The sequence below is a fragment of the Balearica regulorum genome, chromosome 1 (assembly GCF_011004875.1).
Source record: "Balearica regulorum gibbericeps isolate bBalReg1 chromosome 1, bBalReg1.pri, whole genome shotgun sequence".
Lineage (NCBI taxonomy): Eukaryota > Metazoa > Chordata > Aves > Gruiformes > Gruidae > Balearica > Balearica regulorum.
The window spans coordinates 206952598-206979405 of record NC_046184.1 but is presented as its reverse complement, the minus strand read 5'-3'; the positions used below and the strand labels follow the sequence as shown (position 1 = coordinate 206979405).

The following is a 26808-nucleotide window of genomic DNA, read 5'->3' as shown; positions in this document are numbered from 1 at the left end:
TTGTAGTTTACAAAGTGAAAAGTAGTTAGAAATTGTTTAAAATAAAGCTACACAGCTCATGAGTTCAGGTAATCAAAAAAGTCTTCAAAACCATCTGTGCAATAGAACTCAACAAAATTAGAATACATTAGAAAACAGGCCTGGTAAAAAAAAAAAAGGTTGTAAGAGGAATATAAAAAAAAAATGCAATTTGGAAGCATTCAAAAAAAGGAATAAAGCCTTTTTTTTTTTTCCTTTTTAAATACACAGCAGAGTGTGCATCCATCCCCCCACTATTTCCCTGGGAACAATCATAGAATCATAGAATGGTTTGGGTTGGAAGGGACCTCAAAGATCATCTAGTTCCAACCCCCCTGCCATGGGCAGGGACACCCTCCACTAGACCACGTTGCCCAAAGCCCCATCAATCAATCAATCAATCTTTCTTTCACTACTGCAGCTTTGTTGAATTTTTAAGCTTTCCTGGGGCAGGTGGATTAGAAGTTACCTGAGTGAGAAGTGACTTTTGGAAAACTATCCAGTGTGACCTCTGAGAAACAGTGTTGATTTTCTGAGCATCTTACCCTCCCGCCCTTGTATAACAAATCACATTAATGATTACAAGTATCTGTTTACTGTACAGATTTTCCACACACACCAGGTTACATTTTCCTCCCAAAGTGAAGGATGCCATCTTTATCTTCTCTACAAGACAATTCGAGAACTGCTCGAAGTCCCCTTAAGACCTTAATGAAACAACAAACTAGGTGATTTTGAAGCCTTGATAACAAAACAGGTTTAATTTGTTGCGGTGGGTTGACCTTAGAAGGTTGCCAGGTGCCCACCAAGCTGCTCCTTCCCCGTCCTCAGCAGGAGAAAATAAGATGAAAAACCTTAATAACAAGTGTTATTTCCATCCATCCGTCCCCCGCCACCTCTTTTCCCTCAGCTTTTATTGCTGAGCATGATGCCATATGGTATGGAATATCCCTTTGGTCAGTTGGGGTCAGCTGAGCCTACCGGCCCTTGCAGGGGTGTTGAAGAGACAGCCACATCGCTGGTGTGGTATCGACACCCTTCTAGCTACAAGCGCAGAGCACAGCACTGCATGGGCTGCTATGGGGAACGTTAACTCCACCCCAGCCAGAGCTACTACATACGGATAGCTACATAAAGCAGCAAAGTGTTTTAAACATTTCAATCCCTCAATTCAATGTAGTCCATACAACTGACATTCACAATTTACTTAACAGAAATAGTTTATTTAAAAAAAAATTCTAAACCCTCACCTTGAAGGGTATTTACAGCAGCTTTTTAATTTCATAGGTAATATTATAGCTTTGATGAAAGGAATTACAGCCCTTAGTGAAAGGAAAGAGCCAGACTACCAAATTATTTGCTGATACCTTAAGCGATAGCACTGCTTGGTAAGTTGCTACTAAGGTCTACAGTAGAAATTTGCAGGTCTTGATCATTTTATAGAAGTCTTCAGGAAACTCAAGGCTCATTTAGGTTCCCTGCTACAGCACACATGCAAAGTAACAACAGTCACGTTCAGTGAGAGCTAGAGAAACACAATTGCCCAATCCCATCTCTTTGAAGAAGAAAGTAAAACTGCAAAGGCATGGCTGCAGCTACTCAATATATCTAGTGCTTCTCTGACATGCTGGGGCATTAGCTGATGAACTCTTCTGGCCTTTTCTTTGATTAGCTCTAACACTTTAGATAAACACTTTTTGGGGAAAGAGGGAAGGAGGAATAGGTCTAGGTCTTAGCTCCTTCAACAGAAGGAGTGGTTCCCGCACTTTGAATACAATACTGTATTTTAAAAGCCTCATTTAGAGAATATTTGGAAAATGGTGATGACATTTTAGAAGGGTTACTGAAGCGTGCTGAGGAAGCAGATACCTGAAAAATGTCAGCTAACAAAAAGGTGTCCTGCCCATTACTGGCTCGATTGCTTTATTCTTCAAGCAGCATTCCTAGTGAAGCTGTAAGGTTCTAGCCCTTAACGCAGTGAATAAGATGTAAAAGTGAATAAGATGTAAAACTCAATCTGAAGTCTTTGGTAGCTCTTGAATTACAGAGCAGAATTCATTCCTACATACTATGGCATTTAATAACTGCAACAGTGGGTTTAGTTCTCCTAGTAAAGTTGAAAGTATTAGAACATTTTCCAGCTTCAATACTGAAAACTGTATTTTTGGGTCAAACTATTACTCTTCAGAGTTTTCAACTGTATCCGTGGAAAACTGCAAATAAGTACAAGTTTCATTATGCTGACCAAGTCCATGTCCATATCCATACTTGCATACTACTATGAATTTACTGCTTTAAAAAAATTCCAGCCGAAGAGATGGAGTTTTCTATAAAAGATATGATTATTATTTACATTATCATCCCAGAAAACAGGCTGTTAGAAGTTTCAGAAAGAACTTGCAGTTTCAGGCAGTACTTCAGAATATTAGACACTCTAGTCCAATGCATCAAGCAATGCAACACCCAATTTATACCAAATTTGGTTCCACTTAAAAAAACCCCAAACAACCCAAACCAAAAACATTTCATAGAAGTGAAAAATGAAGGCAAGCCATCATTTACAGAGATGTCACATACAGAATGCCTTGCAAACCGCTTTCCATTTTCTTCACTAACTTCCATGTTTCCCTCTTGTATAGCGAGCCAGAAATCACTTAGTTCTTCTTGATGTTGCAGTGCTTTTGAATGGATCAAATTCATCCTGCAATTTGTAAATTGATATGTATTACTAGCATGCATTCTGAGTCATAAAAAGTCAAGTCACCTTTACATTAAACTAGAAAGCCTGGTCACATTATTCCATGTTTTCTCACAGACCTGGTTTTGTTGGTTTTGATATGAGAGAGATTATCCATTGATCTAAAAGCCCAGATCATAAATGTGCAGAGAACAGAAACTGAGTTTAAGTCAATATGATCAGAACAGCTACTCTGAAACAAGGAACAATCTATATTTCAGGTGTGACCTAGGAGCAGCACATACCTCAATGAAGTTATGTCCACATACATATCACTCATCATAATTTACTGAGATTTGCAAGAACAAAAAAAATACTGTTTCTTTTTGCATGTTCAGGCAAACACGTAGTTTGGTATTTCAGACACAAAAAGAAGAGACAGCATAGTGGAGAGAGGGGACAAGAATTTAACATTTTCTTGTAAGTGGTCAACATCTGCCATTAAGGTGGGGATCCTGACCATACAAGACAGTCTGCTAGTCTGTGAAAACAAACTGCACAGTGCTCGACAGTATAATGTGTATTCTATTCAGTGCAAAACTATGAATAAAGTTCTACTTGTTTAATTAGGGAAGAAATAATTTCCTAGCAGTTCAGATACACACTGCCTGAACAGACATCTTAAACTTGAAGACAGTTTTAATTTTTTTTTTTAAAGTGTACACATAATTTGCAACAATAAAACAACAGTGTCCCAGAAAATAGCCATTTTTAAATGCAAAAAAATAAAATTCTTTTTTACTAGAATAAAATACATAAACAAATGAAAGGACATAGCCAAGCACTAGAAGAAAATATGTTTACTTTCTTCCCCAGGCAACATTGCACACTTTTCAGGAATGAAAAATAACTGATTAAGAATTGAAGGGGGAAAGGACTGGATATTTTTCTGAGGTCCCTTCTAGCCTTATTTTTGAGGATTATGTCTATATTCTAATTACATCTGGTTGCAATAATCTAGCCCTGTTAGTAAAAATTAAAAAAAAAAAAAAAAAAAGCAATTTTACTCTGAAATGCTTTATTGAAGTAACTGCAAAACAGTAAGCTACAGAAATTTACACAAAATAAGAGACCACTATAAACCATACCTCATCTGACTCAAAATCAACTCCTCTAGATGTCTGGCTTTGTGAACCTCTTTTACTAAGTGAAGATGTAGTTGACAACCTTCAAACATACAAAGAGAGGAAAAAAAAAAAAAGAAAAAAAGCATCAGTGTGTTCTCAATTACCAGACATTCCAATAACTTTCCCTTTCAACTGAGATTTGGACCACCAATACAGAGATTAAGAATGAACAGAAATAACAGTAAGCAGAACAATTCAAATCCTCAAACATATTAATTCTAAAACTCTGACCTAGCTTATCTCAATCAGTAGACCAATTTATTGTTATACAAAGATCATCCACATTAATAGGTAAAAATTTATGTAAATTCACTAAATAGTGTTATGATTTTCTTAAAAATCTGTTTTTTTCAGGTAGTGGATCAGATCCCTGGACTCTGCTGACTGCAAATCAGAAATAAGGCAGTCACGCTAGCATTCATGAAGTAAACACAGAATCACAGAATGGTTTGGGTTGGAAAGGACCTCAAAGATCATCTAGTTCCAACCTGCCATGGGCAGGGACACCCTCCACTAGACCACATTGCCCAAAGCCCCATCCAGCCTGGCCTTGAACACTTCCAGGGATGGGGCCTCCACAACTTCTCTGGGCAACCTGTTCCAGTGCCTCACCACTCTAACAGCGAAGACCACCTTCCTAACATCTAGTCTAAATCTACCCTCTTTTAGCTTAAGCCCATTACCCCTTGTCCTATCACTGCAGTCCCTGATAAACAGTCCTTCTTCATCTTTCCTGTAGGCCCCTTCAGGTACTGGAAGGTGCTCTAAGGTCTCCCCAGAGCCTTCTCTTCTCCAGGCTGAACAACCCCAACTCTCTCAGCCTGTCCTCATAGGAGAGGTGCTCCATACCGACCTTAAACATACCAACCTTTGATTTACTTTGGAAGAAGGAACAGTATAAATGTCTTCTAGATCGGAGTCATCATCTATAATATCCTGAAAAAATGATATAATTTATAAAGCTTTTTCACAGAATTTATTCTTACAGAGATATAGTACACTACTACAATATTATAGCAGAGAATTTTTTTTTTCAACTATATACCTTAGTTCTAACATACACATAACAGGGCTCCAGGCTAGAACCGTACAATGTGCAAATACAGCACAAGTTTTGCTCTTCAGACCTTTGATCTTGCAGAAACCCACAAAATACTCATGTATATACACTCTGTACCTTAGACTGAGGTCACAAAGAAAACATGGTCTTTGGTTTTTTCAGACCGACTCCATACCAGAAAAGGGTACAAAACATCTACCAATTAACATGCAGAAACCTATTATTGGAACAGATAGCTTGGGAACATCTAGTGGTTTAAGGTAATGTTTTGACCACAGATTTATTTGTCAAATCAGAGGACAGCAAAAGGCAGCGCAACTTCACTTGTGCAAGATGCTTCTTACCTCAGAGAAAGATTTAGATGAATTCAAGGAGGCCGTTGGTTTCAAAGACTTAAAGGCTAGAATAAAACAAATATAATATCTTCAAAGTGTTCACACAATAAAATGCATTTCCTCTTAGCATGCATTTCCTCTGCAAAATACCCTGTTAAAAAAAAACAAAACAAAAACACAAAACCAACCAACCAAAAACAACCACCAAGCAAAACCCCCCAAACCCAAACCAAAACGTAAATTAACCCTTTGCTAGAATCTGACAACCCAGGAATCTAACTCTCTGTGCAACAAATGGTGCTTCTCAGTCTGGCTGAAAAACCTTCAGTAACTAAGGTTAAGAGGAAGAGAAAAATATTACCAGAACTGGTATTCCTCTATGTCTGACAGTTTAGGCATTAACACAACTGCTAAAATTGATTTCTCTGCAGTATTTTATGTCATTTGCTGAGCAATTTAAAAATTAGGTAATTTGCTGATTAATTTAAAATTCACTTTACCTTTGGGTATTTTGTGCAGGATTCATGTATAGATTTGTCAGCAGTATTTTTTTAATACTCAGATTACCTACACTGTTTCCTCAGAGCCTGTCCTCTGTAGCAAGGCAGGGCTACTCTCACAGATGCAGTTTAAATCGCAGATAAGTTTCTATTCCCTAGTCAAACTGGTGTTTCTATAACTTGCTATAATATAAGACTAAATGGATTTACATTAAAGCTTACCATCTTGTAAACATCAGTCAAGTTTACACTCCTTATCCATTGAGGAATATTCTGCATAGGACAGATGCTATTAAGTCACATTCCTTCTATGTTTTTTTCTTAAGGAACTGCATACAGTCAGATATTCCCTATTTCCAGTTCTAGTCAGAAGCTCCTGACACATTTCACTTTACCCCACGACAGCAGGATATGACTATTCTTTTTCTCCCCTCCATTTTTCTTTCTCTCATCACTGTCAGTTATTCTATTTCATTAGAACCAAAAGAATCTCTCACATCTGAATTGGACTAAAGACAATTAAGGCACTTCATCATTAAATAAACACCTTCATTTCAATTTGAGAGAGCAGATTAGAGTAATGGACAGATTGAAGGCCTACCATCCATGATAGACATATTCTTGGCAGGCACAGATACAGGCTTGTAGGTTCTGCTGCTTGTAGCTGACTCTTGGCTAGTGCTTCCTGCAGGGATAATAAACAATACACAAATCTGTTCAGTGGTTATTTTTTTTGGTTTTTTTTAGCCCTTTAGTCTATCATTACTGAATGGGATGTCACTTAAAAGCCTACATTCCTCTTTACTCCTTCACTTTCTTCCTTGAATGAAAGCCCTCACATGCAGAAGAGCTGCTCTGGCTCAGATGTTCAAACCTCAGCAGACATGGCCTCTTAATACACACACCGCCCCCCCCCCCCCCGCTCTGATGGGATCACAGCACTGTTGGAGCACATGCTTATAGAACTAGTTTAAAGGCACTAATCAAATCAGTCTTAAGATGACAGCCTTTGTTTCAACTCATTCTGCTCTTAGACCTTTGGGCCTATTACTGAGACAACTCAAAGGAGTATATTACTGCAACTCCATCTTTTTATTTTTTTTTAATATATATATATCTATGTGTAATGCTATACTATATATACATACATATATATATATGAAGTACTGCTATCATTGTAAAATGCACAATCACACATAGCCAAGGAGCTATTTAATTCATTTTGCTTAGGAAACAGTCCCTGTTTTCTCAGTCACTAGGAACAATGAAGTCTCTTGTGAATTGGATTAGGATAGAGATAATCTGTACCTCTTCTCTATACTGATCAAATGCATTACCTTTGGCAGTAACAAAGGTTTATCCATGCATTTCATTGCACAGGCCTTCCCAATAACGCATCTTTTAAGAGTTTACTCTGTTTCCATAACTGGGAAGCAAGATATTTATTTTTTAATCACCCTGTGAAAAAGTCACAACTTAAGCCTTGTAAGGCAGTCAACTATATGCAACATGATACCAAAAATATTTGTGAATATTTTTTTTCCAGTAGGAGTCCTTAAGCAACAAATTTCCACTTGATGGAAGCATCAGAAGAGAGTCACCTTTTAAAGAAAAAAAGTCAGTAACTGCAGTACAAAGAACGTTAAGGTTTTCTTACCTCTTCCCCTTCGAGATGAACCCCTTGCTGCTGAATTTTGTCCTCTTGCAGCTCTTACCCTCCCTCTTGCCCGACCCCTTCCTCGGCTCAGTGTTGCAGGAAGACCATCATCTGAATCACCAGTGCTTTTCATCCCTGTATCCATGAACTCTTCATCGCTGGAGGCTGCGACAAGAACTGCATCCTCAGATCTGTGGGCTCTAGCCCTGGTCATTGCCTGAAATGGAACAAAAGATGAAATGCACCACTGTTAAATCCTAGTTGTGATACATATTTCTAAACCACTGAAGCTTAGAAGACCCAAATCCACAGCTTTATGGAAGACAAGGAAGTCTGTCAAAAGGCAGGGACGGTATTTAGTCTGTTTAATGTAGATGTGTACCTATAAAGTAGTTAGCTAAGTTCTCATAACAGAATGGAGCCAGTTAATATGATACGTTGTCAGTGGAGTTAGGTGAACAGTTCAGGTCATCCTGTGCCAGCTGTGTACATCTGCTCAAGGAAGCACCCTCTGGGCTCCACTGATGACAGTGGGTGCTTAAGACAACTAGTTCACATAAGATACCTCAGATTAGGAGAGCTGAATCTCACCCCAGGTGTCCTTTTTTCAATATTTCATTCCAGTCTCACAAAGGAGCACCAATGCCATCAGTGGTTGGCAATTCTCTTTGGAAAGACATATGCAACTGAGATATGGATCTCTGAGAGATATAAGACTCTAAGACTGCTGATGAGGACAATAGTACCTAAAGATTTACCAATAATACCAATTTGTTCCAGTAACATCACTCAGTACAGCCCATCCACACATCCACTGGCGATGAGATCATAAACAGTTTAAGATGACAGATCTCTGAAGGTCACCTGCCTGGTCGAACCTCAGTACAAAGCAAGAACAAATGAACATTCAGGTTCACAAATTTGCACAAGAGAGATCTCAAAAGCCAAATCGAGCAGTAGCTTAGGCACATATTATACCAACCAAAATTTCAAAATGACTTACTAATCTTCCCTAGGCAGACAGGGACATTTTGGCAAGGACAATGTTGAAGCATAGCTAAGTGACTTCATTCATACACAGAAGTCACCATTCCATTCTTCACCCTATGTTCAAAATTCAAAGGAGTTACCTCACGAACTTCCTCCTCTTCTTCTTCAGTATTCTTTTTTCTACTCTCCCTAAATTTTCGCACCTGAATAAAAAGAGTTCCCATCAAAATGATAGTTAATTTCATACAACAATCAAAACACAGTGAGAAGACTTGAGATCACTTGATTAAGTCTAGCTCATGCGAGAGGCAAAGAAAACTGCAAGAATAACTGAACAGTTTCTTTGGAGTCTTTTCATGCTGTCCTACAGTATAAGAATCTCAGATTCTACTAATAACTGGAGCTATACCACTGAGGATAAAAAGCAGCTTGGGCCATAATTAAAAGTAGGAGATACTACATTTGAGAGGAGGAGACTATACATAATTTGACAATAAGGGACAGTGAAATACGAATAACTGGAAAAGATGGGGTAGAGATGAAGAAGCAAGAAAGAAAATGACAATATTGAGAAGAGACAAACATTGCAATACATGTACAACTAAGAAAGCTCAACTTGTCAAGTGTGGAAAAAGGTATGATGGGTAAGAGGGAAGGAAGATACTAGTCCAAAAGACAAACAAACAAAAACCCACAAGTGGCACAGAAAGCCTTCAGGCATTGATTGTTTATGGTCTCTTTCAACTCCTAATGAATTAAAGCAATCAGCAAGGAAACAGGTAGATGCAACCTTTCTCCTCCCACCAAATTATTCTTTACACAGCGCACAGTTGAACTGCAGAACAACTTGTCATACAATGCTGGAATATTACAATTGAACCCATGGGCTCATGTGGAAGCTCAGCAGGTTGACAGAGAAGTCTATCAGGGGTTTCTAGATACACATGAAACAGGTTTCTCTCTGGGAGGCCCTGAGCTGCAAGCAGTCAGAACCTAGTGGAAGGAAAAGTTTCCTTTATGCTTGCCTTTTTCTTATACTCTTCCCTAAGCCAGTATGAAAAAGCTAAGAAGAAGTTATATCTGCCATCTTTCTCACAGTAGATATATATTGGAGTGACAGATCTTTTCTATGTGCAAATAAAGTGAGAATCAGTATAAGCATACCAAAACCTCATTTTCAATACAAGCTTTAAACTATGTATTTGAAACCTGATCACCATATTTATTAATTCCAGAAAATCACTAGAGGCGAGTGTCACACATGCTCCACACACAGGCAAGTCTATTAAACCAGGTTTGAGCACTGTTTTTTCTATTATCTGTCTTGACCTGTCCTAAGGAATTAACATTAACAAAATATTACCTCCTCGTCTATTTTTTCTTCCTCTGCATCAGTGCGACGCTCCTTAAGATACCTCTGTGTTTTTTCTAGTTGAAACTTCACCAACTCTTCTATGGCATCATTTTCCAGTTTGTCCACAAACTCCTGCACTGCTTCTCCCATTCCTCTTTCAGTTAGAAGTGAAAGCTGTACTTTCTTTATAATTGGGGAAAACACTTTGTTAAGAAGCATCTGCCATCAAAGCAAGCAAGTAATATTCCTGCTGTTTCATATAAATATTACATTGTTGGTTCCAAAACCCAAGATTACAATCAGAGAAAAGCCAAGCAATAAGCAAACATGTTTCTCATCATAATACAGTTGCAACCCTTTTGAAAGAAGAGTTTCATAAACCGTAAGGAAACTACAGTACTAGTCTTACTTAAAATAATTTGTCTGAAACGTATTGCTGAGAGGAGAAGAGAAGGTAAACTGTATTCTTTCCTAGTTCCCTTCCTTTTTTTAAACTGAAGTTAAGATCAACTTGCAGAGACATAAAAACACTATTAAAAACAGGCCCTGAGTTATTACAGATGCTAAATTACTTCGGTTTACTGTAAAATTCTAACATTAAAAAATGGCAGTTCCAGAGCAGGGCAAATTATGGTTATGAAGCATTAAGAGTTATTAAGCAGAAGTCTACTCTACTGAAATGCATTCTGCAAATACCAATAGTTCTCACACGTTCGTCAAGTAAGATGATATTCAAGATATTCTTCTACACTAAGATATTACTACAGACACTAATTAGTAAAAGTAGTAGATGCTACTGGTGGTGTTTCACAGCCATTCTCTTTGCTCTCCTTCCCAATACAGTAAAATGAGATGTTCTGAGAATGAAACCCCCATACAGACAGTAAGGTTTAAATAGCAATCCCTTTTGTCTGTAAACTACAGCACAGATAATTTCTTAGTAATAAGCATTATATATGCTTATTAATGATTTTTGATCCTTCTAGGTGTCCTTTAGAAACTGTTCTGAGGGTTGCATCGGAAGCATAAAACCTTTCCTGAAATAATGGTGTGCAGAGGAATAAGTTTTAGTTATTATAAAACAAAAGTTTACAAACAAAAAAAAAAGCATCTCAAAAGAGTGACTGATTGTAATGATGCAGAACATTCATGTTGACTTTCAGCAACTAAGCTTTCTTCCAAAGGAAAAAGAAAAAAAAAAAAAGCCTGCTAAAAGGACAAATAGCAGTGATTTACATTCTCAGGCCTCAGCTTACCAGCAACACTGGAACTGAACAGAGTCTGGTACTTGTTAGACATTTTTCATCTTTTTTTGAATATCCAACTACAGCCCTGTGCCACCTCAGGGTCCAAGGACTCTTTTGTTTCCCTAATCAGACAAGATCAGGTGTCTAGCAAAGCCTGAAGCACAAGCTATCTAAACGTTTAATATTGCTATCATAATTTTGGGGCACAATATGCTTTTTCCCTCCCTCTTTCTTCCACTACCAATGTTAACTTAAAACATATTATCCCTCTACTGCAAGACTTCCCAGAACATCAACGGATTCTTTCAGGTCTTTACAGATGCTGAGCTGCTGATGCCAGGCCTCAACTGCAGGGACCGGTAACCTAGCTGTTTACACAAGAATGTACAAACAAGTTGAGAAGATGGTGTAATGGGACAATTTTGCAGAATACGGGAGGAAAAGAGATTAAAAGTAAAATTTATTTTTCATAGAATAATAGAGCTGCTACCCCTCCCCATGAAATTTAGGGGTGGCATACATTTTAAGTAGTACCTATTTCTAAACTAGTCACCTGAGGTTCCCTATGATATTCAGAAGTCAAATAGCCCTTCCAGGGTATGATATATGCCATCTAATACTGACACCTAACATGGGTCTAAGGTTAGGACAGATGACATAATTTGGGGGATCTTTGCCTCAGGAACCCTCGTTCTCATGACTTTCTACAAAACATGTCCTGAAGTAGTTTCCGAAAGTTATGCTTGATCATCTAGACAAAGCATTTGGGCATCTGACTCACCGATTACCTCTGAGATGCTACTGCCCGGGTGCTGGGAAGGGGAAATAAACAGGTTTAATGAAAGGGTGGGGATACAGCAAACTACTGGGGGGGCTCTCTTCCTTCTCCCTGCTCTGCTTTAAATATAATATGGAATTGCACCATGTCTGAGAACACAAATATATTGCAAAGTAACAAGTTACTCCAAGTCAGCTGGTAACAGTAAATGGTAGTCTCACACAGACCCTATAATAAATTAGCTTCTCACTCAGAGCATTTTCCTCCTGTAAAAACATGACACACCATTTAGTACAGGGCAGTGAAGTTATCATAACGTTCTCAAACCAGCATGTCTTCATATAACAAGTAACTGAGACATACAGTTCACATAGGAATTCATATACAGTTATATAGGAAATAAATTAACTTCTTGGTGAATGTCAGAGTCTTTTCAGAGCACATTACTTCCATTAAGAAAAAAAAATAAAAAGATTATATTCCATTAAAAAATAATCATAAGAAGTAGAAAGATACCTTTTCCGCTGTCTGAAAATACTGCTTTACAAGGTCTTCCACCCTCAGTGTCATCCCCTCAGAAGCTGGTCTGCTAACCAGTTTTCCAAAATTAAGATCACTGTCTAGAATACAAAAGCACAGTGGCACTATCACCCAGGTTTGCAGCTTTTAATTATTACCATCCCACAAACAGTAATAGGAAAAAGGGGTAACAAAGGCCTCTTAAGAATTGTGGTCCTTTTTATATATAAAGGTTTTTTGTTCTAACCATAGAGTCTATTGTCTGGAAACACAGGTAAACATAAGGGATACAATAATTGTACAAGAGAAACTCCACCTCTACCAGATGCAAAGCGTTCTTCTAACTACCAAATATCTGGAATTATAAACTGAACACTACGTCCTGAAGGTTATTATACTTGAACTCTAGAAGATCACAAATGGAAGAAAACCAAAGGACCCATCAAAGCACATGGGTTGTTTTGGTTTTTTTTATAAGTAACTCTGTTACCACAGAAGTTTTCCTCCAAAGCATGCTGGTGGATTTTCAGTAGAAAATGTTCAGAGCTCATTATGGCTGCCCCTTGTTCTCAGGCAGCAAGGTTGGAATAACAGAAGAATGAAAGGGATAATTACTAAGGTTACCACGTACCACACAAAGCAATACAGAGTGACTACAGATTGCTTCCAGATATCCGCCACATGCAGGCACAAACCACCGTTTTGTTAGCTTTGTTATATAGGCAGCTATAACAAAAGAAACAGTAGCAACTTCTGAACTCATGAAGTCTTAACATCACCTGTACTGAACTGCAGCATTATGTGCACATGTACTGAAAAATTTGACTGCTTTATTAGCCACCTCCCTTGTATTAGAGGATATCTAATAAAGCAACACAAATATCCATGATATTCTTTTTACACTCCCTTCCTGAAGCTGAGATGAACGTTAAGTAAGAAAATTCAAATATACTGGTGAAACATGGTGACAGATGTGGTAGCTATCTTGTACTCCATGTTTATGAGATTACACAACTATTAAAAAAAACAATAAAGCAGAATAAACCAAAGTCAATACAGCGTAATTACAAAAACCTCACTAAAAGCAGGTTTTATTCATGAAAAATGATGTGAACTTTATAAAACTGACAGTGTAAGTAAAAATTGTCAATGGAATTGGAGTACTTACAGTGCACTAATGTGAAATATTAACAGTTATTTAGCACAGTATGTTCTTTTGCAAGCTGTATCTTCATTAGCAACTATTACAAATCCAGTATTTGGGTAACATCTATTAACCATTTATTAAAAATTCTAGGCACAGTGAGAAATGCTACAATAGGAACAGCTGTTATTTGTTTTGCACAAATGCTTGAATAGCGACATACCTGGAACAGACAAGCCAAGAGCACCTCATACACATGACTAATTAGGGCAAACAAAATACTGTCGTACATTCGGATTTTTTTTTTTTTTTAAAATATACAAACATCTCTCAAGCCCATCCCCTCCATTACTATTTTAGGTATGAACAAATTAATTACTACAGCAATAAAATTATAGAACAAAAGGAAAAAGTACAACACTCATCTCTCTTCCTGCAGAGTGCCCAAAACCAACCACCTCATTCTGAGAAGTCTCAGGAGTGAGATGTTTAATGTCTTCCATGGTAATTATCATAGAATCATGGGGTAACTCAGTCTGGTATGGGACTACATGTATTACCACAACTCAGTAAGGTTTGAGGTCAAAGAAAAAGGAATTATTTACAAATAACTGTCAGAAGATGTTATGCTGAATATCAGAATTTCAGACAAACCCAGAAATAGAACATAAATACTTGTGCCATATACACACTTAAATGAGACTATGCATCTTTACCCCTCCTATATCACATGAGATGGTAGACACCAAGCCTTTGCAAGTGCTGGGTAACAAATAAAGGAAGAAGAATGAAAACCAAGGCAAGCCAATGATGCCTTCCTCTATAATTACCATTTTTCTCTTTTTGTTCACGATGCCTGAAAAAGTGTATAATGTCTTTTGGGTTTGCCACCCTATCCACGTACTTCTGGCTAAAACGATGGATGCTGAATGGTTCAAAGCCACCCGTATAATCAACCTAAGAGAGGAAAGGAAAAATTTAAGGTGTAAAACAAACAGAAATAGAGAAGCCACACAAATCAAGATGAGTTTGTTACCCTTCAAAGGAAAAATTACAGTAAAAAATAAGACAATCTAAAATTAATGCTTTACCATACTAAGCAGAATAGTTAGTTGATAATAATAGGTAATAATAAAATCAACAGAATAGCTAATAACAGCCCAGATTCGTAACTTGTTCCTAACTTGCTTCATATAGCCTTCAGTACAGTTTCCATAAATTAGGTTAGGAACAAACACAGGATAACATGACTTAAGAAAAATTTCTCTGTAAATAGCCACTGCCGATGCCCTTACTCAGACCAGCAGTGAAGTACACTTAGCGCCAATCTCATCTTTTACCACAGAACGCTAGTTACACCACAGGTAAACAGGATCATTGTATGACGGTGATTTATATTTGATGAAATTTTATATATTATTTATACAAAAACCACAACTTTGCTTTGAAACTTTTCAGAGTGACCTTTCAAAATAAAGCAATCCAAACTGAACAATTTCTCACTCGTAATCTTATGAGAGGCTTCTCTGGCTGGCGTGGATTTCCCAAGCGTTCTCTTTCTGCATTGTCCAGCATCAATTCGACCTGTGAAGCAGAATTAGAAATTCAGCTCCACTTTGTTCTCTTACAGATGCCTGAACCTTTCAAGTATAACTTAAAATACATCCAGCTGCAGGGAAAAGCTACAAAAATAATTAATTATAGGATATGCTCTCATTCCTGAGCACACCTATGTACCAGTATCCAGCCAAAAGCTATAACAATGACTGAGAAAAAAGTCACAATGAAAGGCTTATCTTTCAGATATAGCGCAGTCCAGCAGTATCTACATCACTGATCACTCATATCATTTTACTTTATAGCCATTATCCTTTGCTAAATTTCAGTTCCAGGGAAAAGCAAGAAGAGACTTATACAGACCTAAGAACCAAGAGCAATTAATAAGCCTGGTTAGCTCCTCTGCCACTTCACGCCGCCCAGCTCTCAGGGTGTAGGTGCATGTATTCACGCTAGTTCCACAGTGCGCATCCAACACTGCCCCACTCTTACGTGGAAGTTTTTGTACAAAGACGATATGGACTCACATAAAGCCCACTTTAATAGGTCATTCCAGTCAAGGAATCTGGAAGCCAAGGAATCTGGAAGCCAAGGCTGCAGTGAATGTAATGGAATTAGCTTCCTATGGAAACAGAGCCCGAGTCCATCTCAAGTAATACGGGGCAAGACACAAGACTTCTCATCTTCCCGTTTCAAAACCAGTCACAGATCCCATTCCCTATTCCCTGTCCACACACTGTTATCCATATACTGTTAGCATGACAAGTTACCTTTTCCATGCAGAATGCTTGTATTGCCTGAGTTACTTTAGGATTGTCAGGATTAAAAAGATCTGGATGATCAGCTAGAACAACGTCCTCCATGTGGAAAGTCCGCACTGTCTCTAGAGCAATCTTCTGCATTTTCATTTTTTTCCCTTTAACATGCAGCAAACCAATGTGTCTAGAAGGAGAAAGGCAACCTACTAGAATATAAACTTAAATGAACCATGGTATAGACTTGTTTTAAATTCATGTTTACTTTTCAGGGACAAAAGTTTAAAAGCTACAGGAAGTTCTTGGATCTGTACTTCAGGGTTGGCCCTGCCACACTTCAGTTTTATTATATTCAGATTGTGCTCGTCCCATATACAAGCACATGTACACAGTTCCTTGTATTCCAATATACTGGGGTGTAACCAGTCTTGGATAAGTTCCATTTGCTTCAAATGTTAAGTAAAATAATGCTAAGTAAAACAAATGTTATTCTAGGCACATCTACTTCATTTGTTATGTCACACTCTGAAGCTACTCCACACTTTAACACAAGTCCATTCATGCCTAATAGAAGCATTTTTCCTTTCTCAACACACAGAAGACATAAGGCAAGGGATAAAGAAGAACAAAAAGAAAAGATCACATACTTCTTCACAGCTTCTCCAGGGGACAGAGATGTCACCACTGAACTTCCTGGCTGAGAAACGTAGAAACCTTGCTGTTCATTTTGGAATGGAGCTATTTTACACTCATGTTCATGTCCCCACACAACAAGATTAATAAAGTCATCTAAAAACTGCTCTGGAATGTAGTTGGTAGCTCCATGTTTGCTCCTGTTTAAGAAAAGAGAAAAATAATTAGAATGTGGACATTCACGGGTGGACAAGGGGACAGTGAAGGAGGAGAAAAACATCAGTGTGATTTAAAGTCATACAGAAATGCCAGAAAAAAATATCTGACATACATTTCATATCAGGTACTCTTCACATTTATTCCTTACACAATCATTTAAAGTGTTTGTTCAAACAAAAAGGCCACTTACACAGCTCATTCTTTACTGCTCCCCTCCTTTTATTTGGATCTCCCTGTTCTTCTTGCTTTGCTTGCAAGGTTTTGGGTTTTTTTCCTATAGGAATGCTTTTATAGCACCTCATAGCCTTTTGTTTTGTTTTTAAATGGTGGGGCAAAAAAACCCACTGAAATAAACAGGCACGGGGGACATCCCCCCCCCCCCCATCCCTTTCCAGAAGATAGAGGAGATGGAGGAGGAGTGAGGTCTTTCAGCCACCTGGACAGAGATGAGTACATAGGGTTATGTGAGCTACATTTGTTTACTTCTGCCTCACCGTTACTTGCACATGAGAATTGCACTCTTAATCAGGAAAAAGTGTAAGAAAGGATTTGGAAGAGAACTCTGCCTGTTCCTACTACCACTGCTGCGAGAAGTGTGTAGGCAGAAAGAATGCGTGCTACTGATCCTCTACTCAAGAGAAACTGTGAAGTATAGCATAGCAGTGCAGGTGAAGATATAGTACTTGTCAAATTATGGTTCAAACATGGATAGAAAATATAATATGAAGTTTAATGCTCTTTCAGCTCTAACAAGCAGATGAGATTTAATTATATGCATATTACACTACAAACCTTCCACTGCCCCTAAATGTAAGGGTTTAGGATGAGATTTCCTAACATTCCTAACTCATTTATTTCAACTCTTTTCCTTTGTGATTCTTCTGTAAGAAGAGCTGTAAAATAATGCTCTCATTTGGGAAAATCTTAAGAAACCAGCTACTCACAAGCACCAAGTAGCATAGCTGGCTTTCTCACCTATCCCTTTCAAGGCAGTTTAATGAAGTAACACAGTAAGTTCAAAAGTCACCATAATTTATTCAATACTGTTACCTATTTTGATGAATCACAAACAAGTTAAACCAACTGTCTTCATCTTCCTTTGGTCTCAGCATGGTTACTTGTTTATTGACAAACATACGATACAACCTTTCATCTGGAATAGCTCCTGGAGTGGACAAACCAAAACATTATGTCATTTTTGTGAGGTAAACCAACCCTTTATTTTATAGCATTTTTGTTGGCAACTCTTTTTTAATAGACCATGAAGAACATGACTTTGTGGCAAGATCAGATCTTCACTTCCACAACCTAAGAAGTCTGAGGCGTGATTATGAATTTGAACAGATCAAAGTAAAAAGTTGGAAATTTTACTAGAGAGACTTCTGAAAAAAGGGCATTTCAACAAGAAATCTACCTTTAAACAACTGCTAAACCCATTTGATTAACTACATCTGATTTGAAATCTCTTGCCAGTTTTCTGTGCCAAACAACTGACTACGGGCAGAATTAAAAATACTAGAAAAAGGGTTTTGTTTGTTGATGACAGAGTAAGAAGTATATTTTGTTGCAAGGTGGAATCTAAAAACAGATAGAACTGAACAGAGATGGAGTTCTTAAACATACTTTGAAATTCTCTACAAAATAAGAAAAAACATGAATTCTGCAAAGTCTGGGCTTTCCCACACAGCAGGAAAAAGTGTGCAGTACTTCTGAACTGTTTGTCACTGATTATTTCCTTGACGCTTTTAACAAGAAAAAAAACAACCCAAGCCACCCAGACCCATGGATGCATTGCAATAAAATCCCATTGGAGTTTACATATTTTGTATAAGAACAAGTGATCTCTAAATCAGAGAAAGTCAAGGGTATATAATCCTGGCACAAGCTCAAAGAAACATCTCATGAACATTTTTATGCAGCAACACCCGTACTTTAGAAAGTTGTTGTGTTTCCCAGTAACGATTTTAGGTACTAAAAATTCAAATACTTTTTGAAAACTTCCATACTGTGGTATTAGAACCCTTACTATGTATGAAATAAGCTTCATACACACCAGTGAGAATTTAAGAGTGTGATTGCCCCGACTCCATACACAGGCACTATCTATGGTTAACTTCAGCAGGGTTCATTTAAGACCAACAAAACTATAGAAACAAAGTTACTGAAGGGTTTGGTTTAAAATTAAAAAAAGGAAAGCGAAACTTGTCAGTGACAACGCAGCAGGAAGAGAACACTGACACTATCACAGAACTGATACGCTTTAATTTAGCATTGCTTAGACTTTCATGTTTGTTGCAGCCCTGTATGTTTGTTCAACTTGATTTAGACCTACTGAGTTCCAGTAACACATGAACGCAGTCTGACAGACTAATACTTACCCAAGCCATACAGAGCAATTTTTGTTCTACCCTTACGCAATAAAATGGGACTAATATCTAGTTTCTCCACAGAACTTGAACGTCCAAAGTGATTCAACAATCCTGCACAGCTTAAAATATCCAATGCACACAGTGCATCTGCCTGTAGAAAATATTAAGGAACAAATATAAAAAAAAATAACATAACATTTAGTATTTAAAAATCTAAGTGAAACAGTCTCAAAAGGGAGAGAGAATATATTTCCTTAAATAACTTCTGCAGTTGAAAAACCCTGCCACATATTAGCTTTTTTTCAGTACTCACAGGAAGAGAAGCAAATCCCTTTTCCTTACAAGTCTTGCTTCATTTGAACAACATGAAATTAAACATTACATCATTCAAAAAACAAAACAACTCCAAACAGCCAAAGTCTCCAAACTACTACAGAAAATTATCTGGTTCAGCTGAATACTGCATAGCAGGTCCAAAGTTAAACTTCTGTTGTTAAAACGCTCATCTCCATGATAAGCTGCTATTTGATATAAAATGCAAAATTATTAATTCAGCACACGTGCTCTGCTGCTTTCCAAATGTCTTTTTCCTGCTTACCTTTAGTTGTTGATTTTTAAACTAGCATTTCATCATTATTAGATTATCTTCCTTGAAAATATAAGGTGCATATCAATTGCATATGCAATCAAAGTAGCCAAATTCTCCTTCTTTAAGAAAAAAAGCTTTCAGTGTCTACAGATAGAATTTTAGAAACTTTCAGAAAGGCTGCCATTTCTTGGCATGAAAACTGATTCTGTTCTCTATGACAGAAATCTACGTAAATTAAGAATTTAAGCATAGTTCATATGGATGCCTTTACTTCTTTCCATTCTCTTTTTTAATGTCACACTTGTTGTCACTAATTAATAGAATTTCTTAAAATACGCAAAATATTTACGTGAAGAGTGGAGCAACTAACTAAAACTAGTCTATTCTCCAAGAACTGCATTTCTATACAAGTCTCTATTTCTATAATATAATTTTTGTAATATAATAGTATAGTAAAACAACAACAACAGTAATTACCCCCGTGGGATCATCATGATTGCCATGAATACTAAAAATTGGAATAGAAATATTGAGATTTCTATCCTGATAATTCACCCATGGAAACCTGAATAAGAAGAGGAAAAAAAAGTTAAACTATATCTGCAAATCTGTGGACAATTCCCAATATTCTCTTCAAGTTAACATCATCACAAATACATCATGACAGCAGCACAAATGAGTACTAAGCGGCTATGAATAAGCTTAAGCTGCACAGCATAAGATAATTTACTCGTAAACTGGAATAGCACTTCCCATTGGGAACAGGGTAGCAAAAAGATCCTATTTAAGAGCAAGCCGATGAGAAGAATTGTACAACATGTTGTGTGGTATGTGCAAGAGCAGCGGACTGGGCTGTGCCACGTTTGTTTACACACAAAGAACTGCTGATTTTACCACAGCAATTCATGCAAATTGGTTTACTTGCTTTGTACTTACAAGATAGAAACTGTAGATTATATAAATGTATCAAATGTCACAACATTCAGAAGTTTCTCAGAAAATTGTGTGCATTCCTTTATAGGCTTAGATTATAAAAGATGAGAGGTGAAGTGATGATGTAAACTGTCCCTAACAAACAGGCCTAAAACATCAGGGTTCCAGACACGGAGGATATAAATCATAAAAATCACAACACCTTCACCCAATACGCAAACCAAACTTTACACTGTAATTTGTAGGAACATACTTACTTGCTATAATGAAAATTAACTGCCTGATCACTCAAAATTTCAAACTGAACAGGACGATCGCCCATGCAGTATTTTCTCAGTGACTCCAAGCAAGAGTGTACTGTTTTTCTGGAAGGTTTGTTTTCATGAAAAAGGTCCCCACCTAATAAAACAAAGTCCACCTGTATGTAACAAAAAGCTCTATTATTTTAATACAACATTTTGTATTACCGTGAAAGAATCCTAAGCAAATTGTTTTAATTCTTTCATTTAAGGAGTTCCGTATCTCCTCATATCTGGAGTTCTAGGTGAAACAAGTTGGTAGTTGCAGACATGGTATTTCGTCTCCTCATGAAACAAACATTAACTAAATTATTCATTAAAACAAAACCAAACCCCAAAAGACCCATTTATGAAGAGCTCTACTTCATAAGAAAGAAAACAACTGAGACTGTCGAAAAAAAACAAAAAAAACCTGTTAAGTGTTTTAATAAGTGTCTCCAGATTGGTTCCCGAACATTTTATTTGACAGGCATGAAGAGATACTTTTCATTGCTGTGATACCTAGTGGGAAGAAACCAGTAGCTATTCCTACGTTACTTTGAAAAGGTACTAGTTGCAGTTTCTGTATATATTTAGCTTTTGAAAAGCATTAGGGAAAAAAACCCCAAACATCTTCATCAAAATTACAAATAATTTGACTAAGAAACATTCAATCCTTAAAGAAGAATCAACACTCTAAAAGTTTCTAACTTTTTTTCCTACTTTCTGAGTCGTCTGAAGACTTTGTGTCATTAGTCTCACTCTCCCCCATTATTTTCCCTTCTTGCAGTGACAAACCATCTCTAAATACCAACTGGAACTGGTGCAGGCAATCTGAAAATACCACTAATGCAACCAGGGTCATAATTTAGTAAGAACGCTCTCACAAAGGAATAGGCATTCCTTTTACTAAAACAAAAATGTAAGTGGTTGCAATAAATAGTTTAGCTTAGTCATTTAATTTGATATTACTAAAGATTGCACCAGGACTAAGCTTTAAAGCTTCTTGCAGATTGGAACGTATTTTCCATGGTTTCACTCCTTTACTTTCCAAAAAGCAGCACTTACTTCATTTTTTTGAGCATGGTCCAGAATTTCATTAAAAGTCACAAAAGTATCATTTGCACGCACTGGATCCTTCTCCAAATAGCCAAGATGAATATCGGTAGCAATAAGTATTTTAAAGGTATCTTCATCATCCCTGAATAAGACAGGAAAATTTGTGGGAGAGGGCAACATACTGTAGAATTTCAACACAGACTGTAATAAAGTAAGCTGTTCTGTCCAAAGCCATTCAATATACAGGAGATTTGTTATAAAACTTTATCAAAATACCATTCCTGTAGTACTCTCAAAACATTTCACTATTTTTATCATAAACAGCAATTCACCAAACCAACCAGTTGAAGATTTGGTTATCCCAATCAGCCTACTCTAGTAAAGGGCTGCAACCATCTCTCTGCAGTACCCGATGAAAAACTAAAGAATCCTTTGTATGTTTTCTGCCTTTATAAAAGACCTGGTGAACAAACATTAAATTTCTCTGTCTGCACTGGTAATCTACATATATACGCAAGTATGATGATCACAAGGACCTGAGGGAAAACACAAGTGATGATCTGAGCTGTTCTTAACTCGTTTCAAACATACAAGAGATTTGCTATCTGACGTGCCAGAACTGCACAGAACCACAGACAACTGGAGCTTACTGCGAGCTGAGGGTACTCATCTTCCTGCCAAGACTCCTCACAAAAAGGCTCTGGCCACAGCTTGGTAAGTCAGGTCAGGAAATCAGTTTCTATCTTCATAGACGCTACGTAAAGCCTGAGACAAAAACAGAAACGAATTAGGACGAAGGGAGCTGAACGATCAGCTACCCAGTCTGGTAACTGGCAGTCAGTCGTTGCAAACGGCCTCAAGATAAGGGGAGATCCGTGCCTGGTTCAACCATTTACTACGGCACAAGACGCCCGGACACCTGGCGGGGCGCCGCCCCCTCACAGCGGCCGCCCGGGGACGGAGCTCTGCTCCGGGCGCCTCCTCCCCGCCAGGCCCCCCAGAGGCATGCCAGGAACGCGCAACTTTCCGGCAACGGCCGCAAAACGTGACCGGGCAGGAGGCGGGGCGGATGGGCACGGCGGCACCGGCTCCCCGGGACGAGCACGACCGCCATCGGGTTCAGCTTCGGCGCAAGGTAACGGCGGCGGTAACCGGCCCGCTCCGCCTCAGGAGCGCGGGGCAGCAGCCAGCGCACGAAGCGCACCGGGGCGCTGCCCTGCCTAGAACGGGGGGGGGGGGGGGGGGGGGGGGGGGGGGGGAACGGGGACGAGGGAGGCCGCAACCCTCCGCCGGGGGCCGGCGGCCAAGCAGAAGCTGCGGCCTGGGGCCCGGCCCTCACCCCTCGACCCGCTCTCGCGAGAGCCGCCCCGCTCAAAGCGCGCGCGCTCGCTCACCGCCTGTCCCGCGGGGCCGCCGCGGTTGGTCAGCCGAGCGCCGCTCCCGACAGCCGCGGGCGTCACGTCCGCCGGCGGGCGCGGGCCGGAAGGACTCGTTGGGCGGGTGCTGGGCGGGCGGGCGGGCGTGCTTGGGCGGGTGGCCCCGCCCCGGCGGGTGGCTCCGCCCCTGGAGCGCTCCGTTGGCGGAGGCGGCAGGTGCGTTCTGCTGCGCGGCGGGTGGCGAGCGAAGCTGAGCGGGGTTGGGCGGGTGGCGAGTGCGGATGGGAGAGCGGAGGGACGGCGTGTGCTGGGACCGGCCGCCGGCAGCGAGCCCGGCAGCCTGCAGGCAGGGCCGCGGAGCGGGGGGGGCTGGTGCCGGCCTCAGCCTCGGGGCCGGGCTCTAGCTGGGCGGCAGTGGCGCCGCGGTGGGCGTTGAGGCCTTCCCGGGGTGGTGTGGCCTCCGCGGAGGGGAGCGAGGCCGGTGCTCCCGGGCCCGGCCCGGCCAGCCCTCGCTCGGGGCGTGAGGAGAGGGAGGGCGGTGAGGAGCGCGGGGCGGGGCAGAAACACTGCTTTGAAGGGGAGGGTTTTCTCCAAATCTTTTGTTTATAAAATGCGTGGTGTTTCGAGGGCACCCCACGCAACACCCGCTCAGTCTCGCACCGCGCGTCTGGCAGTGTTTTTCTTGCGGGGTAGTACCGGGGGATGCTGGCAGAGCTGGCACGGCCCGATTTAGAGAAGGAACGTGGAGTTTGTGCTTGAGTTTTGCTGTTCGCGGTGTCGCTGATGTGTGCATCATCCATCAGATGTTTTTATTGACAATTAGTGCACGGATAACAGTAAAAGTTGTTACAAATATCATTGTATATCCGCTACATACAGATGCTAACTGAAGATGAATAAAGACAAACAAATCGATGAAGATGATGATGACAGTGAGCAGTTTGAAGACTTTACGGAGAATTTTAACCAACTTGAATTGCTGGAGACACACAGGCATTTGATACCTGTAGGAACTCAGAGCTGTTGGTCAGGACAGTCTGATGATGACGATGATGAACAAGAAAGAAGTGAGGAATGGTATGAAATGCAAGAAAAAAAAATGGAAAAAAATCCAGAGAAATTGTTACTCTGGGCAGCTGAAAACAATCGGGTAAGGCATTTATTCTGTTCGTATGTATCACTGACGAGAATGTTATTTTGAGCAGATATCTACAGTTCCATCCACAAACACAAATTTTACCTGCCCTTCCCTTTATCTCTCTGAACTATTTTGATCTGGTTTTGCAAGCTGCTATATGTAAAACATCTCCCTTTGTAGCCCACAGACACTCAAATATCTATGGATCCATTAGCTTTCAGAACAAAAGCTTTGATTGTGGTTCAAAGGTAAAGTAACAGCACCCAAACTTCTGTAACCTGAAAGCATGCCAGGCTCTTTCTTCATGGCAAGTAAGCCTTTTAACTGGGCTGGAGAGGCTGTAACTGAAATTTTATGTTCTCAAAGGCTCCATATGCCTTTGAGAACATAATGGGTGACTTTTCCTATCTTTTTATGGGTGGAAGAAAAAAAAAAAGAGCTTTTTATTTTTGGAAGTGAGGTAGAGACGACCAAGATTCCTGTTACGTACTTATTACATAAGTGTAATTGTGTACATTTACATTCATTAGTTGCCTTTGTTACACACACAAGCTCCACCTACAGTTCTGTGGAGGTACTTACAGGCTTCACAATGAATGGGGAGAAGGTCTAAGGCAAGGGTACTCCTAAGGCATTGCAACTAAATGCTTAAAACAAAGTGGAGCAACTAGGTCTCTGTATTTTTGTACCAGACTGTTCATGTTGTATCTTTCTAAAAAACAAACCACCACCCCCCAAAAACCCCTCAAGTCACCCCACAAAAAAAAAAAACACCCCAGTAACAACGTAAGAATAACTGAGTTTATTTTAAAATTTCTTGTTGCACTTTGAGACTGACAGAAATTCTTTTCTCCTAAAACTTCAGAACAGTAAACCCCATACATCTTGTTTGTGGAGTTTTGTATTAAATTACCTGTTTTCCTTCGATAGCTGAGTACAGTGAAGAGGCTCCTTTCCGAAAAGCTGGCTCCAGTTAATGCCCGTGATGAAGATCAGTACACTCCGCTCCATCGAGCTGCCTACAGCGGGCATTTGGACATTGCACATGAATTGGTCGCCCAGGGAGCAGACGTTCACGCGCAGACCGTGGACGGCTGGACGCCTCTGCACAGCGCCTGTAAGTGGAACAATACAAATGTGGCCGCGTTTTTACTTCAGCAGGGCGCAGACATCAACGCGCAGACAAATGGTTTGCTGACACCGTTGCATATTGCTGCAGGAAACAAAAACAGTAGAGAAACCCTTGAACTCTTGCTGATGAATCGCTACGTGAAAGCAGACCTAAAAAACAACTTGGATGAAACGGCCCTTGACATTGCTAGGAGGACTGATATATATCACTACCTTTTTGAAATAGTAGAAGACTGCATAAATGCTGTGTCCCCTTAAAAGTTGTGGTTAAGCTTGTGAATGTGAGGTTGGCTGCCTCTCGTTTCTGTTCTGCATGCTCATCAGTGGTGGTCTGTCCCTTTGCAACAAGGTTTTCATTTAAGATATTTTAATATTCTCCTCAGGCAAAACCTCACTTCTTGCAACTTGGCTCAGTGGTCTCGCTCATACTTTGAAGTGTTATGACTTATTCAGGGTATTTAGAAAGTCTCAGTAATTTTGGTGAGTCTCCATTTAATGAGTGCAAATTTGGAGGGGCTTTTGTAATCGGTCTGTAATAAAGCAGGAGGGAAAACTGGAAGATTTACTTGGTATGAAAGAATTCTGGCTTGGTTCTGCAGAGTTTTTTACAGCTCACTTGAAAATTATTTTTTGAGAAATTTAACTTTTTGAAAATGCATGAAAGCTCAGAATGAATGTAACTTATTTGGGTGATACACAAAATGTTTAGTGATCCTGGTGTAAGGCGTATTATAAAATAAAATATTTAACCATAGGTATTTATTATCTTATTTTTAATTGAAAGCTCAATATCAATGTGATCACCTGTTCATAAAACAAAAGCATTATTCATAGGATGATAAAGTAGTTTTGGTTTATTTTTTTCCTGGCACTTTTCAAGGGAATTACTTTTTATGAAGATCCTGTTTACTTTTCCCTTGCAAATTAAGTTGAGGAGTAAAGTTTTGATGTCATGGATACATCATTAGTTAGAACGAGTAAACCTCAACTGTATGAGGATAAACAGCCAACATACCATTGTGTCTGATTTAGTTACAGCTAATTTAGTGCAGGACACACTCAACAATGTTTCTCTTCCACTTTTGAATCCCTGAAGGGAATTCCTCATTCCAACTCAAATATTGAGACATCAACATAGTTTAAAAACTGTACTACTATTTTTCCTCAAAATTCCTTAATTTCCAGACCATTCATTTATTTTCTTAATTGACACCTTTTTAACTTGTGATAGCTTGTATTACTAATCCCAGGCATTCACATCCGAGTTGGGCTTCCAAAAGTTCTGATGGATTTGGCTGCTGTCAT

General features: G+C 39.3%; 2 protein-coding genes across 5 annotated transcripts; one reads left to right on the top strand and one right to left on the bottom strand.

Annotated features, from left to right (window-relative positions):
• Positions 1 to 1220: 1220 nt before the first annotated feature.
• On the bottom strand, positions 1221 to 23383 carry MRE11 (MRE11 double strand break repair nuclease). 3 transcript variants are annotated; one of them, XM_075742376.1, is made up of 20 exons: positions 23253 to 23383; positions 22509 to 22623; positions 21868 to 22000; positions 20779 to 20939; positions 20066 to 20153; positions 19009 to 19150; positions 17681 to 17795; positions 16426 to 16611; positions 15794 to 15965; positions 14970 to 15050; positions 14297 to 14423; positions 12320 to 12423; positions 9788 to 9961; positions 8565 to 8627; positions 7435 to 7651; positions 6379 to 6462; positions 5287 to 5342; positions 4751 to 4818; positions 3844 to 3922; positions 1221 to 2719 (listed from the first exon to the last, which is right to left on the bottom strand). In XM_075742376.1, the coding sequence occupies exons 2-20, from the start codon at positions 22526 to 22528 to the stop codon at positions 2669 to 2671; spliced, it is 2121 nt and encodes a 706-aa protein (XP_075598491.1). In that variant the 5' UTR covers positions 22529 to 22623; positions 23253 to 23383; the 3' UTR covers positions 1221 to 2668. The 3 variants fall into 3 exon arrangements, with proteins under 3 accessions (XP_075598491.1, XP_075598494.1, XP_075598492.1); XM_075742377.1 differs by having other exon boundaries at positions 2523 to 2719; positions 20779 to 20920; positions 23253 to 23287; XM_075742379.1 differs by lacking the exons at positions 22509 to 22623; positions 23253 to 23383 and having other exon boundaries at positions 20779 to 20933; positions 21861 to 21998.
• ANKRD49 (ankyrin repeat domain 49) lies at positions 22866 to 26257 on the top strand. Of its 2 annotated transcripts, none has more exons than XM_075742381.1 (3): positions 22866 to 22993; positions 24114 to 24384; positions 25303 to 25905. In XM_075742381.1, exons 2-3 carry the CDS (start codon positions 24127 to 24129, stop codon positions 25759 to 25761), a joined length of 717 nt encoding a protein of 238 aa, XP_075598496.1. In that variant the 5' UTR covers positions 22866 to 22993; positions 24114 to 24126; the 3' UTR covers positions 25762 to 25905. The 2 variants fall into 2 exon arrangements, with proteins under 2 accessions (XP_075598496.1, XP_075598495.1); XM_075742380.1 differs by lacking the exon at positions 22866 to 22993 and adding an exon at positions 23325 to 23450 and having other exon boundaries at positions 25303 to 26257.
• Positions 26258 to 26808: the final 551 nt, after the last annotated feature.